The sequence below is a fragment of the Anopheles maculipalpis genome, chromosome 2RL (genome assembly GCF_943734695.1).
Source record: "Anopheles maculipalpis chromosome 2RL, idAnoMacuDA_375_x, whole genome shotgun sequence".
NCBI lineage: Eukaryota > Metazoa > Arthropoda > Insecta > Diptera > Culicidae > Anopheles > Anopheles maculipalpis.
The window spans coordinates 78,888,336-78,904,934 of NC_064871.1; the positions used below are offsets into that span (position 1 = coordinate 78,888,336).

At 44.4% G+C, this 16,599-nt stretch overlaps 3 protein-coding genes across 5 annotated transcripts in view; 1 reads left to right on the forward strand and 2 right to left on the reverse strand.

Annotated features, from left to right (window-relative positions):
• LOC126568035 (kelch-like protein diablo) overlaps positions 1-15,210 on the forward strand; it is a 92,671-nt gene extending 77,461 nt beyond the window's left edge. For both annotated transcript variants that reach the window (XM_050224434.1, XM_050224435.1), the window contains exon 6: positions 15,198-15,210. The gene's annotated coding sequence lies outside the window, so the exon portion shown is untranslated. The remainder of the gene's footprint in view (positions 1-15,197) is intronic.
• The window catches only part of LOC126567888 (venom dipeptidyl peptidase 4), a 532,783-nt gene that overhangs the window by 112,156 nt on the left and 404,028 nt on the right, over positions 1-16,599 (reverse strand). The gene's annotated exons all lie outside the window — the stretch shown is intronic.
• LOC126567522 (trypsin alpha-like) lies at positions 5,316-6,497 on the reverse strand. The gene is made up of 3 exons (XM_050223741.1): positions 6,483-6,497; positions 6,000-6,401; positions 5,316-5,924 (listed from the first exon to the last, which is right to left on the reverse strand). The coding sequence occupies exons 1-3, from the start codon at positions 6,495-6,497 to the stop codon at positions 5,316-5,318; spliced, it is 1,026 nt and encodes a 341-aa protein (XP_050079698.1).

The following is a 16,599-nucleotide window of genomic DNA, read 5'->3' on the forward strand; positions in this document are numbered from 1 at the left end:
AACTTTTGAAGTCAAAGATTTCATAACTCCTTTACTCAAGAGTATTGACTTTTATAATTATTATCTTCAACATTGCTTGGAAAACACTCGAAATGCACAACATGAAGCATTAAAATTAGCTTTACGATGGTACCTTTAAACTCCAGCGAATGTCCATGTCCGTCCATCGCTTATCTCATCCCTAATTCGAGTATCCAAGCGATCGCTCCACTGCGAACCGGAATCTAACCGTGTGTTTTAGACATCAAATGTTGGTCATAAACCTATTTATGTTGGGAAGGTTTTGTATTTTGTTCGCTGTTTTTTCTTTTGATATGCACAGCGAGAGTTGAGATGGCCTTGAGGGATTACGGCAGAGCCAGTCCAGACTCTTGCACCACTAGGCTTAACGAAAGAGGTCCAATGTGATCCAATCTTTACTACCAGAATTGAAACATTTTTCTTAAATTATCCCCATTTCCTTACCTTTGGTGAAGAGTTCTGTTTCTATTTCCGTTGTTGTTATTGTTGAGTGCCGAAGCTGCCACACATCATTACCCGAATCGACGCTTTGTTTTGCGTTGTTTTTGATTACGCACCGCATACATGAAATCCATTTGCTGATGATCTGACGATGACGATGATTGCGTGCTGGATAGGGATGATCGTGCTGGATACTAATAGAGACTGTCTGTCAAAAAAAGCAGAAAATAAACCTGAAACAGGCCCACATGTGCGTCATAATCAAACAAACAGTTTTCCCGAACAGTCAGCTTGCAAACTTTTACCTTTTATCATTCTCCGGTAGTTAAAGTTGGGATGATGATCATCACACCCCATCGTGTGGGTGTGTGCGCGTATCATTGTAAGCAGGAGTTTCGTTTTTGATGGCTTTTTCCAAACTGCCTTTGTGAGTTTAGTTTTTACGAGCTTCGAACTCATCGTGCCCGTGCGCTTTGTTCGATAGGGCTTGGGTGGATTGCTGCTTTTTTGCTGTTGGAAGAGTTTTGTCGAGTGTTTGGCATCCAGATTTAGTTTATTTTACGACTAGCTACCGACAACCCTCCCAAACCGGCACGGTACACGGACACCACCTCCTTCCATTCGCACACACACACGCACACTTGGGAATCGATTTTACGCTTACAGTTAAAGGAAAGTCAGCACAAAAGCCGGCTGTAGTCGATCGGATAGCCATTTTTCGGTACGAAAAGGAACATCGAAGCACACTTTTATGTCGCTACAATGGACAAGTTTTTATGGGCCTCGCCACACTCGATGGGGAGAACGGGGGTTAGGAATAATCCACGGATGTGTGCTTTCCTAGAAAGGACCCGGTTTCTGGTGGCTGGAGAGAAAGCATTCAGAAAAGATAGACCACCTCATAGTGGTTAAAAGTAGTAGCAGTAATAGTAGCTGAAATAGCTGTGATTTACTCTCTTAGCTTCCACTATCGATGTTTGTTCCGGTGGGTATCGGTAACAAACAAGAGCGTACTGGGAACTGTCATGCTCGGGAACTAATTAAAAAGTAATAATTACTGACACGAAACCCCGAAAAAGCTAATGGCGGTTGATCCGGCAGCGTTGCCGGCGACGATGTGGGACGGCTTAGGTGCCGTGGCGTTCACTGGCAAACTTCAAACAGCGGCAAGACGTGCACATCGCCCCTGCATCGCACGCCATTATCATCGGTTGTGGCACTGCTGCGCGTCCGACGAAACCGATGTTGACAACTATAATTTACTTTTTCACATAATATCACACCAAACGAAGCAACGGTTACACTATCATCATCATCCTCATCATCCTCATAATCATCATGATCATAAGCTACCCGCACCGTGGGGAATTGGGAGGCAACCGTATTCCCGACAGGATGTTCACCCGCAACATGCTCGTCCGGATGGCGAGCGTTGCCGGAGCTGATTGGTGTACGATTGTCAGCGGATTATGATTTATGATAACGCTACTTTAATGACAGTTACTCCTACTGCCGCCAGAGTTCTGATGACTTTATTTCTGCCGTTCCGGCTTGCGAGGGGTGTCGGGAAATTGTAGGGCTTTTCGATTAATGACGCACACACACACACACACACACACACACACAGCCAGTGTTGGATAAGTTTCCCGAGATCGTTAGTATAACGTCCTCAAAGGAGAGAAGAAACTATGAGTGTGTGGAAGTTTGTGTTGATTGAGATGTTTTGGTGTTGTCCTCCCACCGCAACACCGTTGACATTGGACAGGCGCCGAATATCTGGCGACCGGAAGTCGCCCTGTTTGCCAAATGGGAACCAACAGCACATACACGCATGTTACAGCTGACATGGGATAGTAATATGTAGGGCAGTCACAGCTTTTTTTTTCTTTTTGGTTGTTGCTGAAGCTGCCCCGGTGCATTTCTGGAAGGTGTCAAAACAGAGAGGGGGGAGATTTTTGACGTCAGCGGGGCAGTCATTAGCGGGTGCAGCGATCCGCGATCCGCTGCATGATGGATGGGACGAAGCGTTTTGATTGAACTTTCGAAACGGTGGTCTGTCTGTCATTAAAGGTGGCAGGAAATTTGTGAGCAAATGAGTTAAGGAAGGGGAATGTGGAGTTGGCTTTGTTTTGTAGGTCTGCGCAGCCATCAATGGTCGTGAGAATGTGATGAGGAGGGCCTAATTGACACGCTAGATGACAGAGCTATTAAGACGAGCTCTTCTTACTGCTGGTTTGCTATCGTAGCCTTTCAACCTGCAAACGGTGGTGAACGATGTGCTCACTAGAGGCCACACAATGGAATAAATCTGCGGAGTATTTGAAGGAGCTACAGCTGAGACACTTTTCTGAGAATAACCGTTATTTATTTCACTAATGACCCCAAGAATTTAGAGAGCAGCAGCGACATTTTGTGTCCTAGAGAACACTTATCGGTTTCTTCGATCAAAATGTCCCAAGTCCAAGAGTTCATCTGCAACCAAAGGAAATTGATTGCCTGTAAAGATTATCATTTTGCAAGCGAAACATTATCGCTCATAGGAATATGTCTCTCCAATGGTAAGCTTACTACAGCTTTGATATCGTCCAGGTCCATGTCGAAAATTCCAGTAGGATTCTACATAAGCGAGAAATTAGTTAAATTTCGTTAATGTTACGTTGGCGACCCTGCATAAGCAGTTGAAGGTTTTCATAATTGATCAGATGAAGGATTGTAGGACATTTTAATGCTTTACGAATTCAGATTGCGGTTAATGTCGTTAATCTACTCCAACTAGATCTCCAACTAGATGCTGCAAATGTGGGTCGTTATGTCATGCAATATGTCACCAACCAGTTCTTCAACTTCAACTCTTAACCTTACAGCCCAAGTTGCATAAGGTCCTTATGCCTTCAAACGTCCCACATTTCTGTGGACACACTGTGTGACTCATTTTTAATTTTAATTATTCTAAAGCTCCTTACGTGACTCATTAGTGCCTACCACCAGTATAGTCACTACCATAAAATAACAATAAATAGTCCTTTAAGGCAGTTGGTGTAAATTAGTTCTCTGCGTGTCTTTCAGCGTTAGCCAATATCTGCAAACTCTAGCAACAACGCATCGGCAAGGAATTATCGCAACATGCATGTGCGTGTCCATCCGGTGCGTGAACAGGCAGAAGAAGTTCCGCCGGAACGTTCATTTCCATATAGCGAAGCCTAATTGCTTAGCCCGGTAGCCGTGTCTGGAGCAGTGCCAAGCCACAAACCGTGCGCATATGGTGGCGTTACCGATCGTAAAGCTGTCCCGGGGCCTGGACGCTCACGGAAACACGGCCACGCATAATCGTAAAGCGTCCCCCGAAGGCAAAGATCATAACAATGAAAATGCGTTTTTCCAACGACATCGAACCGATTTTCCCGCGAGTATTGGCCGTTGAAATCAAGCTGTCAAACGGGTCACGCTGAGGTGTGTGGTGCGTGGTTTTCACAGCACGGTCGGGCCACCAATAAATAAGCTTGGTGAGGTTCCATCCGCCCGCCCGCACTGGTGTGTTCTAAATTAAAAACCTCTCATGGGAAGGGGAAAATATAGCAAATAAAAAAAAAACCAAACAACATCACGCACCCCTGATGAGCGTGTGTGTGCCATGCCAGGTTGCGGTCGTTAAATTTGCTCATTAGGTGACAACGGGTGCTGTTGCAGCATAAAGCAGGAAATTTGATATTGGGTGAGGTGGACGCCAAACACGCTTTGCACATTTTAATAGAAAGCCATTAAAATTCATTACGATTATTATGGCTCCATGAGCGAAAGCCTATGCAACGCATTTAGAAGCGCCGTAGGAACAGAGCATTGGAGGTGAACTTCCGTTTAGAAGAACTCGTCGGCAATGTAGAGCCGTAAAGGGATCATCGTGGCCCAGTAACAGCGGTCATTTACATCTGACCAAATCATCCAGGTTCCGGTGATGGGACACGGCAAGTGTTCATTTCGAATTCGCCACCGGACCATGATTATGGAAATGATCGCGATGCCCCCGCGAGCGATGGAACCAATGGCCTCAAGAGATATCTCGGGAACGTTGGACTCTCCAGACTCCCTTAGCAACAGAGATCGGTCACAAAACGTGTGTACGCACACACACACACACATACTCTCGCCAGCGCATGTGAACGATCGGACCGATCGAAACCGTGTTTCGAAATGCATGCGCGGCAGTTGCTACGGCCTGTGCCACCCGATTTGCATTCAGGTTGGGTGAATGGCCGCCGCTGGTGCCGTTGGTGATGAAATAATACTAAAGCTTTCCCCCCTCATGAAAGACCTCGATGACGGCGATGCTGCCGCGTATGAGAAGAGGTCCATCAGCCACGGTTACGTGAGGGGTCTAGCCTTTTTTTTTTCGGGGGCTTTGGAGAGAGGCAAACCGATTGCGTCAAGTCGTGCGACAGTTTGACGTTCACTGAACTTTGGGTAGTGTGGCCCTGGCCACACTACAGCACCACCGCAGGCTGCTCGTATCTTGGAGTTCATAGACCCGCGTGATGTGCCTCCGAAAAAAAAAAAATTGGAAAGAAAACGCTGATCGGTATCGGTAAACGGTGAGCACTGTGTGATGTAAGAGTTATTGTTGTGTATTGTGAGCTGTGGCTGTCGGGGGGGAGCCGAATTTATCCATCCAGATTATCTATGGAGAGGGATTAGAGCGGCTGATAAGTACCTCTTCTTTTGTTGGTTCTTTCTGTGAATTTTTGAAGGTTTTTTGGAGACTTTTCTACACCTAAAGTTCTCTCTACATGCGTAGTGATATTATCTCGCTTTCGAAAGATAGTTGCTACACTGCTGATTAAACTAGACTTCGTTCTTTACTACCTCAGCAGGTGCTTAACGGCCCAGTAAAACATGACCATACCCGCCAGATAGCCAACCGAACGCTCTCCACTATTTCGTAGCACCCCATTGATCCACTTCTCGTAGTACGCCACGTCCATGTACACACCCGGCACGTTCGGTTTGGCACACCCATCGCCGAAGCTAACGATGCCCGCCACACGCCCTCCAGCACACAGCAACGCACCACCCGAATCGCCCTGACAAGCGTCCCGACCGGGTGCCTCCGCACACAGCATACCCTTGGTGAGCAGCTGATCGAACACGACATTACACGTCCCAAAGTCACTGATGGCCACATTGATGCGCTGCAGGTTCGGGCTCATAACGGTCGAACGTTCGTCCGTTACACCCCAGCCGGCAAGGCTACACCGATCGCCGGGTGTCGGCGTTTTCTGGATCCGTTTGCCCGGGAAGAATGTATCCGTTTTGCGGAACTCGGACGCTACCCTTAAGATGGCGATATCATTGGCGAAGATGGTCGAATCATACTGTGGATGGATGGTGATCGAAGAGACGCGACGTACTTGTCGTGTAGGGCTGCCCATATGCTGCAGGATGTACAGGTCGTCACCCATCACTTGATACTGCAAACACAGAATACGATTCGACTCAGGTGCGTTCAATGTGTTGCGGATATATGTATGTTGAAAGTTTCTTACATGATTTGCTGGTTGACCAATACCTCGCACATCCGTCACGCAGTGAGCCGCCGTCAGCACGTGACCCATCGTAATCAGCGTTCCACCGCACACGTGTGCCGAATTTTGCACCTGCTGCAGTGACACCATGGCCGGGAACTCTCCGGCCGTTGCCATCGCACCACCAATGATCCGTGGAAACCATAGCACCTTCCCGACCGGGTCATAGTGTGCATGGCGAAAGCGTGGAATAGGCTTCCATTCCGGTGCGACCGTCGCCAGGGGCGGTAAACTATTGCTCGGCAGTGTGTGATTTACATCCAGCGATACGTTAAACGGTTGCGGTAAGGTAAGGTTTGTCTGACCCCGCACAACCGGCATAAGCTGCAAAACTGCAAGCGAGCGAGGATTAGTGGCGGAACTCTAAACGCTCATCACGTACAGACAAACAAATGACTCACCGGTGATGCTGAGCACCAAAACCAACAAACGGCCGTTGTTTACCGTGGCGAAATGCATGGCTGTGCCCTTCCGCTGCAAGTCCGGCTCTGGCGCACACTGGCATCGGTTAGGTTTTTTGCAACCCTACACGGGGCATATCTTTTGGTTGGTTGGTATGTGATAAGTGAAAGCCGCCCAAAGGGGTTTTAAGATATCGAGTACGATAAGACAGGCCGAGAGCAATGTTCTATCGAAAACAGGGCGCGCTAGCATTTGTACAACGATGGCTGACGGTATTAGTGGTTCGTAGCACTCGTGATAAAGCCGCCCGTTGGTATGCAATGTGTGTTACAAGGTTATGTATTGAGTGATAATGCCTGAAAGTATGCTATTTTATTTGAAATCGCCTTTTTTATTAGTCTTTAACTTTTGTTTCAATAGCAATACGGCCAGGCAGTCACTTCGGAAATCAAAAAAAGCTTTTGTTTTACACATTTTTTGCGTGATGTTCAAAAAATCTTTCTCAATTTATTTGTAACAATTTTGTTTCCATTTTTAAAATGATTTGTAATTTGAAACTTTTACTGTTAGTCCTTACACATTTGTAATCCAAAATTTCATCAGAAAAAAAAAATAATGAAATTTATTTATTTTATGCAATTGTAATCAAATATATCCGAATCCGGATCCGAAGCCTCTAGAAGGCCAACACAAGCTTTCCATGCTCGACTCTTACTCAATACGTCCACGACGTACAGGCTGGTAAACTTGTCTTTCGAATGTCTGAGCTCGGGTAAAATCTACCACGGGGGACGATGGGAGGCAAGGCTAAATTGAGGGGATAAGTCATCCCGTTCCATCGCACCACAATGACTACGGAAAGCCAAGGCATAATTATTCGGTGATCGCAAGTTTGAAGTCGTCCTAAACTTCTCCTATCTCGGGTCAAAATTCAGCACCGAAAACAGCTAAGAGATGGATTTGCGCGCTAGGATGCTGGCACCTGAGCCTGAGGAAACATTTTACCTCATAAAATCTGTCGTGACGGTCGAAGCTGGGACTGTATCGTACCTTTATAGTTCCAGTATTCACATACGCCGCTGAGACATGGATCCTGTCCAAACCCTCTTAGCCGCGTTCGAGAGGAAGATGTTCAGAAGGATTGTTGGCCCCGTATGTGTGGAAGGACAAGTTGTACGAACTGTATGACGACCTCACCGTCGTGCAGCGAATTGGGCTCACTAGGCTCCGATGGGCTGGCTATGTTATACGAATGGCACCAGACGACCCAGCTCAGAAAGTCCTTTTAGGCCATACACACGGACAGAGGAGGCGTGGTAGACCCAGATTGAGGTGGGAGGATGGCGTGGAATCATCCCGTCCATCAAGGCCGGGTTAAAGGATTGACGGACGACGGCGCGGGACTTGTAATTATGCAATTGCATATATTCAGGCATTAAACAAGAACCTAGAGTTGAGTAAGATGAGATTTTTATGATTCACTGTTTTCGGATAAATCTCACTCACTTTGTGCCGATTAATGACTCACTCTTTTCGGTTTACTCACTCACTCACTCTGTGTACGAAGTAATCACTCCCATATTAAATAAAACTAAATGTCTTTGAAGAGTAAAAATTTGTCCTAAAAATATTACTTATCTAAACATCTCTAGAATCGATTCTACGACAGTTCATCCATGTATAACCCTGTCAAAGCTCAACTGCAACGAATAGCAACGAAATTGATTTTATCGTATCAAGAATAGCAAACAAAAATGGCAAATCAATCAAAAACACGCTCCACCATTTTTCTCTATCGCTCACAGCAGAATGTTTATATTAGCACAGAACCGTTACCGGTTGATTGTATGTGTGTGCGTTTTATGATTTGTTTATTTAATCCCTTTTGCTTCTGTGCTTCTCCCATGTCGAAGGGGTGTTAAAATTCATCATCAGTCATCAAAAATTACTGTTGCTCTGCTGATTTAGGTTGTATGCCGCGGTCTGCCCATCAGCAGCAAAAACAAAAAAAAGGATTTTTAATTTAGCTACAAAACAAATCCGAAAAAAGAAATGGAGCAAAAGGTTGAAAACAAAAGTCAACAATAAACAGTACACTCTTCCTGTTCGATTCCTGTTGCTTGCAGTAATGGTCCAATTTTTGCCTTGGCAGTACCACACCACCATAAAGGCAATAAAAGCGAACAGGATTGGGAGGACACACTTTTGTACGCGGCTTGCCAGCATAAATTTTCCATCCATGCTGAAGAAGCCGTTTTCAACTCCGAGGGAGGTGGGGTGGGTGGTGTTTCGGGAGCCCTAAACAAACGGAACGCGAACAAACCCGCCCCGTCCGAAAGCATCAACGACAAGTGGGCTATTTTTAGTATATTTGAACAATTTTTAACCGATGGCGTGGTTCGCTCCAAAAGCGAAAGTCGAAAATCGCCTATCGTTTAGCGTAACCCGCCCGAGAGCAACGGGTTGTATGTGTGTATGTGTGTTTACACAACTTATGGATAATCCTATCAACGCTGCCCTCATCCAGAAGGCAGGAGGTTTGCCTTCCGAAAGCCATCAGTCGCCGTCATCAATCTTTCGAATTCTGGCTCCCTGCTCTGGCCAGGCCGGCCTCGTCATGCAACGGATCCTTAAAGGAAAAATCAAATTGAAACGTAAAACCGAACCCGAACAGCCCGAAACGCGTTGGATTAATAGGGGAATCGGGAGGAGATGAACGGCCATTTGTCCTTGGTTTACGGGGTGCAACATTGTTGACCCCTTTTTCGGAACGGTTTCGACTGGCGGTGATGATGTGTGCCAAACGGACCCGATGGACGTTGGCTGAAATCGGATACACTCAGTCATTCACGTCCTGGTCAGCAGGTCCCCCTCCGTCTCCCTCTCTCGCTATCGGTGTGTTTAGACGTGGTCAAATAGGAAAAGGGAGGGGAGAATGACCAACTACGGGAGGTGTAGAGCGCATGTTGCATGATTGATATGCCTCGGAAATGGGATCGAATACTTTCCGACGCCCGAAAAAAAAACCTTTTTCGATTCGGTGTAAAGCTTGCAGGGCGAAAGAGGTGATTTTAAGTGCACAGCTGCAACCGTAGCTGCTTGCTTTTACAGTGACGGTCACAAAAAAGTTGTTATAGAAGGATGGATTTTGGATTTTAATCATTTTTATTCCATAAAAATACTTCAAAGAATCTAATATAAAAGTTAGATGGATTAAAAATTAATACACAAAACGAACAACAATGAAGAATACTTAAAACAAACACGGCATCGTCGTTCCGGACGATGTGGATGATATCATTTGACAAGATATGACGGTGGTAGATTCATCAGCATTATTCACGTTTCAGTTGCTAAAGGATAACCGTTTGGACAAACGGTGGACTGCCAAATTTTATTATTATATTACTATTTAAATGATAGTGTCTTTCATACAATTATGAAAAATAAAATTATTTAAAAAAATGCGTAGAAGGAGGACACATTTTCATTCTATCTTCCATTCAATTTACACTTTTAAATGTAAAAAGATTGATTGAAGATTCTGCTTTAATTCTTCTATATTCTTTTCATTATTTCTATTTTAGTTTTATATCTCTGGTCTGGTGGAGAGGGGGGGGGGGGGGGGGGATGAGGAAATGTCTGGGGTGGAGACATTTCCTCATCCTTATCCCGGATAAGCTTGGACGTTTATGGCCACTAAAATGTAGAAAAATATATAAGAGTATCGTAGATGCTTAATAAACACTAAAAGAAAACAGGAAAGACTTTAAAAAATAATTGAAAATGAAGAATTATTTAATTTATCATGAAATTTAATAGTTTCTAATTATTAATTTCAATGCACATGAATGAAAATTGTTTGAAAATATTTCTAAAACAAAGCAGTGAATTAACTTTGTTTCAAAACGATGTTCAGAAATGAAAAATGACTAAGAAAGTACTCATAAAATTTCATGCTCAATGAGAAATAAATAAATAAAGTAATTTACTCAAAACAAATTATGGAGAATGCTAGCAAGACTATTAAGAAGGAATATTGCTTAAGAAACAAAGTTTTACCTGTGCGGCCGTTACGCGGTCGGCCACTGTATTTGCCTTACAACAAGGCAAATAAGTATGATTGTAGTTTGTGGTCATTCCGTATGCAGTTGTCGTCGAATGGAAGAACGACAAGCGGCGGTTAGCTATTCTTTCCCTAACCAGAAACATATGCATCTCAAGGTTCCGGACCAGAACCACCACAATGTCGTGCGTGCGTGTGACTCTACGCGTTGAAAGGTCCTTCTACCAAAACAAAGCTACCATCCAAACCCGAAACCAGAAGGGAAAAAGTCAAATCAATAAAAAAAAAAAACAAGCAGCGTAAGCAGTTTCCTTCACCAGAAGCCTAGACCTTACAACAGTTTGCTTAGGACTAGCCATAAAACCCATCTCCGGATCGGTACACACAAAACCTTCCTCCCTACCTTTAAGTCGTACCGTTAAAGGTGAAAGTTGGCGGATGACGCAAAATATTCACTCGCACACCTTGCCACCGTACCGTCAGTGTGAGCAGTTTACGTGGTGGAAAGTCTCTTCAAGGTGTCACAGTGCGATAGTCAGATTAAAGCTGCACCTGGATCGTGTTCCCAGCTTGGGTTTAGTACATTAAAGAGCATTGAGGAGCACTGTCTGTACAGGGTTGGAGTTTTGAATTCTTCACATTTTCCCACCGGTACCCCGGCATTAAACAACTGTTTCCAGAGGCGCGTGAAAAATGAATGCCAAGGAATCGTATTTTATCTCTGCCATCTAAACCATCTAGAACCGGTTCCGAGCACCGTTCCGTTCGTGGAGAGAAAATCCAGCGGCATGAACTTTACTTTAAAACACTTTAAAATGCGCGATGAAGCTGATGACAGTTGGCGGGAGATACTTGGGCCGTTTCGTACCACTAAAAATAAACTTTCCCGATTGCTCAATATGGCGCTATCAGGACAATTCCCAATACGGAGTTCCTTAAGGAGAGAGAAAAAAAATGCACATCTTAATGTCGCTCGGTACAAAAATGTGCCCGGAAACTGCTAATGATAAGTTTAATTTCCTCATTGTGAATTCAGTTTCAGATTATTTATTTATGAGAGACTCCTCGGACTTCTCTTTAGGTTCGAGCGTGCGAGCGTGAGACGAAGAAAGTCCCCCATTTCGGTACTCTTCACGTAGCAAGGAAAGTTCATTCTGGCCGGACACTACCCGGTCTCCGGTCTGTGCAATTATGAATTCGAAGACCGGAAGAAGCACGAGAATCGCCAGGAAATGAAAAGATCAGAAGAATCTTCTCCTCTACAGCAAGCAAACGACGTCCACCTACTGAAGACACCCCGAACCTTACCGTGGAGAAGTATTGTGGAAAGTTCTTTTCTTCTGCTGCTTTCACCAAATTTCTTACTGCTCGCATCTCTCTTTCGTTCTCTCCAGAGGGAAGTCTATTGCAAATGTTGGTTCTTTCGCCCATTTCACTTGGTCCGTTTGAGGTTTCACTTTACCGCCTTGTTTGGACTTTTAGCCGACAGGTTGGCATGATTTGAAGAGTTCGCTCAAACTCACCCATAGGTTCCGTGGTGCCTTCCATGTGGTGGTGTCTCATTAAAAATTTTCTACAAATACTGCAGCAAAAAGAAATTGAATCAACCGATAAATGAGGTTTTGATGAGAGGACGCATTTTGCCTTTTTGTATTGCGAGGAAGTGAAGGTCTTCTTTTTTTTCTTTTTGGTTGCCGGTCGATTTTCTTCCTTGGCGTTTCACCATTTTCCAAGAACAAGTGTCAACACCAATCGCACTTCCTTCCTTCTGCTGGGCTGCTGATGAAAACACAGCGTAATATTTTCGTTTTCTTTGATCCTTCGATGATCAACGCTGTGAACATGCGAACTTTCTCTACCGTCCCGTGCGCTATTGGTGACCGATAGAGTGACCAACGGGGCCATCTGTTTCGGGTGTGGCAAGTAATGGTGGTTTTTGGCGTTTTAATTACACATCATTAGTGGGGCTCTTCAGCGACTCTCGACATCATGGTAGGAGGTGGTGCATGTACGGGAAGCTTGTACTGGGATTTTGTTAGCACACAAGGTAATAGGCTATTGTATGTGCGATGTAATTCATTTATTTTAAGACTGATGGCATTTAATTGCAATACAAGCATCTTTTACCAAGCTCTGATCACTTTGCTTAACAAGCTCATGAAAATTCCGTTAGAGATTCGCTTCCAAGAGCTGTTGAGAGGTCCTGAGGAACTATACTATGCTATGTAGAGTATCTATTAAATGCAAACGAGTATTTTGAGTCTCAATTTGTATCATTTTTAATAAAATCAATTACATAATGAATTTTCCGTTCAAACTATTGATCTTTGCAAGAAACTTTCAACTATTGGGTCCACTTAAATGTCTTCAACTTTTCGTTAGAATCCGATCAGCAGCGGCTTCTCTTGTGGGATTTACAAACATATGAGAACAAAAATCCGTCAGAACATCTTTCTCTTCAACGCGATCAGGAGAATTCCGTCAGTTTTGCATAAAATCCATGTCTCACCGACTTTTGTGAAGGGTTGTAGCTGTAAAGGTTCTATTTGGTCCTAGCTTTGTGAGTACCGAGAAGTTTCCTCAGGCTCACCAGTTGGTAGCCAGCATCCTTCGCATAGCTTAACATTGATAACAGCGGTGCATCGGATTATCGGTGCTGAGTTAACTACCCGAACTGATATTTGACTTAGAGTAATTCATATTATAGTTAGCCAAATTATACACTCTGCAAAGAAAAAATGAGTTTTTCGTCATATAAAAAGCATCTCCTAGATCATATTGATATTGGGATTTTTTCTATTCAACAGTGGTCAAGCAGTATTGATAACGATATAGCAGTTGATTGGCATGGAGGGTAAACTATCAGGGAAACCGTAGAAACAGAGGTCCTCCAAAAAGTGTCTAGGAATCCTTTGTAAAAGAGTTGCAGAATCAAGAGTTTTTACCACAATAATAACACTAAGATTGGATGGTCTGTTCTACTGCTTCTGCTGCCATATGAATCTAGGAGTACTATCAGAACGATAGAGAAAGATGACGAAATATTTTTATTTTTTCGAAAAAATCAACAAATCTTTGTTTAACGTGCTTCAGCTGATGGCACGTGGGCACAGGACAGCAAATATCTTAACTAATTTCTCTAATGTTTCCCTAGCAGTACGCTGTGCATTTTTTATTCGGTCAGCTACAGTAGTAGAAACTGTCCTTCATCGATAGCGAAGTTAACCCGTTGGTTTAGGGAGGACCACTTTGTGTTGTTCATTTTCGTCCACTCGTCGTTGTGTTATTTAATTATGCAAGGATATTAGATCACCACGGTATGGTTACGCCTTACCGTCTTCCTCCTCCTGCTCGACAGGAAGCGAAGAATTATTGGGAGTGTGCAACGCGCGTGTAAATGTTTAATTCGCTGAACGATGAAAAAACCGCTTGACAGCTGTCACTTTAACCCTAACGTAGTGCGCGAACAAGAGTTGACAGATTGAAGCGTAGTAGTAGTAGTAGTAGTTCCCGTTCTCGAAACCTCCACCTTTTTTGCCACGGACGCGCGTTATTCATTTTTTTTTTGCCAACCGATCCACCGAACGCTTGGCATGACAACATCAACCCCTTTTTTACGCGTTCGTGGAGCACCGTTGTAGGTCGAGAAGGTCGGACAATATGAGAATAACAAAAACGGAGTTCTTGAAGCAGAAAAAAACAACCTACAAGAAGAGAAGAAACGAATTAGATAAAATAGGAATCATGTCAGCAGTGATTTGCATAACTCAACAACCGTCCACCACCGGGCGATTTCCTTTCCATCTGTAACCACCCCATGGAATGGCGGAAAGGATCAAGAAATTAAAGACGAATGCGATTCATATAACCCTGGCTTTGCCTGGGGCCAGAGTGCAGGGGTGGCATCACGGAACGTAACGACAGTCGGTGAATTTAAATAAGTCCTTGCTGCACACAGACCCACGATAGCAGGGGCAACCAGTGCACAGGTTGCCGGATGTGTTTTGCGTTGCAAAAGATGCAAAGAAGCTTCACCCTTTCGGGTAAGGTACGCGCACTTTGTCCGGCACGCAGCGTTCTGTGATTGTTTGGAGCAGGGATGAATATCATTCCTGGTACGGGTGGAATCGGAAAACATAGCTCCTTGTACCGGGTTCAGCTAGCTATGCTCTATGTAATCTTCCCGCGGGCATAAACCAACAACAGGTAGGAACGAGAGATCCGTATCTCCGTAGCCCTTGCACCGCTGAAAGATAGAGCGAAAAATCAACAACATAGAGACAGCAGGCCCTAGCTAGCCTGGGGAAGAAATTGGCCCAACATGTCAGAAATGTAAATTCTCCACCACACCGAACCAACAACCAGCGCACGCAAGCATCCCTTGGACTCCGGGCTGGACATTGGAATGGTATGGATCCTAGGGAGGGTGTTTTTTTTTGGAACGGGGTTGAGAATTCCTTTCCTGCAGAGATAAAATCTGCACGAATCGAGTGAATGATGATCGGTGTTGTTCCGGTTGAAAGCCAGGAGCGTTACACAATACGGTGAGGGATGATATAGAAGGTGCGGTTGCGAGTCCGGCAGAAGGGAGAACTGAAATCAAAATTATGATTGATGATATTTCGCTCTCAGTTGGAATTGAAGGGCTTCATAGTAGGGTGAAATAAGGTGTGCATGGGAATAGCTGTCGAATTCTGTTCTACGGCACACGGTGATGAAGGATAACCGGGCCTGATGAGTGAGTGATATGGATGTGAAAGAGTTTATCCGTACAGTAGGGGTAATGATAATAGGTGAGGATGACGTGGATATTTTATTTGATTATATTAGGTCTAACAGAAGAATAAGTCCTTAATGAAATCCTATGGCCTTTTTGCGACTATCAGAGAAGTGACAACTAAGGCTTCTTTGTCGAATTCCTGATCGATAAGCCAATGTAAATGACAAACATATAGACACAAGGTGACTTATGGACGCGTTGGAAAAATGATAAAAAGCACATGTCGTGTAGGTGAATTTGGAATAACCCAATTTCAGATTATTCTTGACCTGCAATTGCTGGCTTCTTTGACTCAATTTGCCCAATACTACATCACTGTATGACTACTACCAGAGATCCTCCTTCTTTTGCTTAGCTTAACGACCTTTTAAAGGTTATGGCGTCCAGCAATTCGCTTACTAGACTTGCTGATACCCCATAGTTTGAGTCCTCACAACGGAGTCCCACAACGGAGGTACGGTCTGATGAGGTTTGAACCCAGGTTCTTTCCTGTGAAGACCGGCGCCGGTGGTGCCAGAGATCCTAACATCTTTAAAAACTCTCCAAATATTATAACCATCACTGTACCTAACGTCCAGTAATCTCCCGCTCGAGTTAAAGGGCTTCTTTTCTTGGTCATTTCCAAGAACCGGTTTCATATCTGTGCCGATATGCACGATTATTCTACCAACCCTTCCACAAATCTTCCTTTCGAAAAACTCAAGAAGGAAAAACTGGACATGACATGAAAAGGTATTTACTTTAGCTTCCAGCAAGAAACTTCCCCCTTTTCTTTATACGCAACAAACTCTAAACCCTTGTTTGTTTTGCTATGAGCCGCTGGCACACCGAAACTACGCAGTTTGGGACTTCTTGCAGGTTCTTGCTGCTTTCATGCTCATCCCAAGAGAGGCACACGGGACCCGGGGCAGGGGCAGGGAGTGCTGGTCAAGCAGGTGCCGCTGCTTGATGAGGAAAATATCTTTTTCCATTTGTCAAAAAATAAATAGATACCGAAATTGAAAGAAATAGTAACGAGATGGCCCATTCGGATTTCGAACCGCAGGACAAAGAATAGAAGAACGCCGGTGGAAAAGGGTTCTGTTGGAGAAGGTTCCCGTTTAGGAGAACGGGATTTGCACGTTGTTTGGTGTACTTGTGGGGGTTTGATGTTTTTAGATGGAGACGAGCGAAACAAGAGGGAATGATTCGCAGGCTCAACCAGCGGCACTGATCACCGAAACAAGAGCTGAGTGATGAGTGGGTAAAAGTAATAGCGAAAGTGAAGAAAACGAGCGAAAAAAAAATGATGTAAGCCCTCCCGCAAAACAATG

Coding starts and splice junctions, on each gene's coding strand:
- LOC126567522 (XM_050223741.1), bottom strand. Junction 5,925..5,999: donor TTGGTCAACCAGCAAATCAT/GTAAGAAACTTT, acceptor CTGTGTTTGCAG/TATCAAGTGATGGGTGACGA.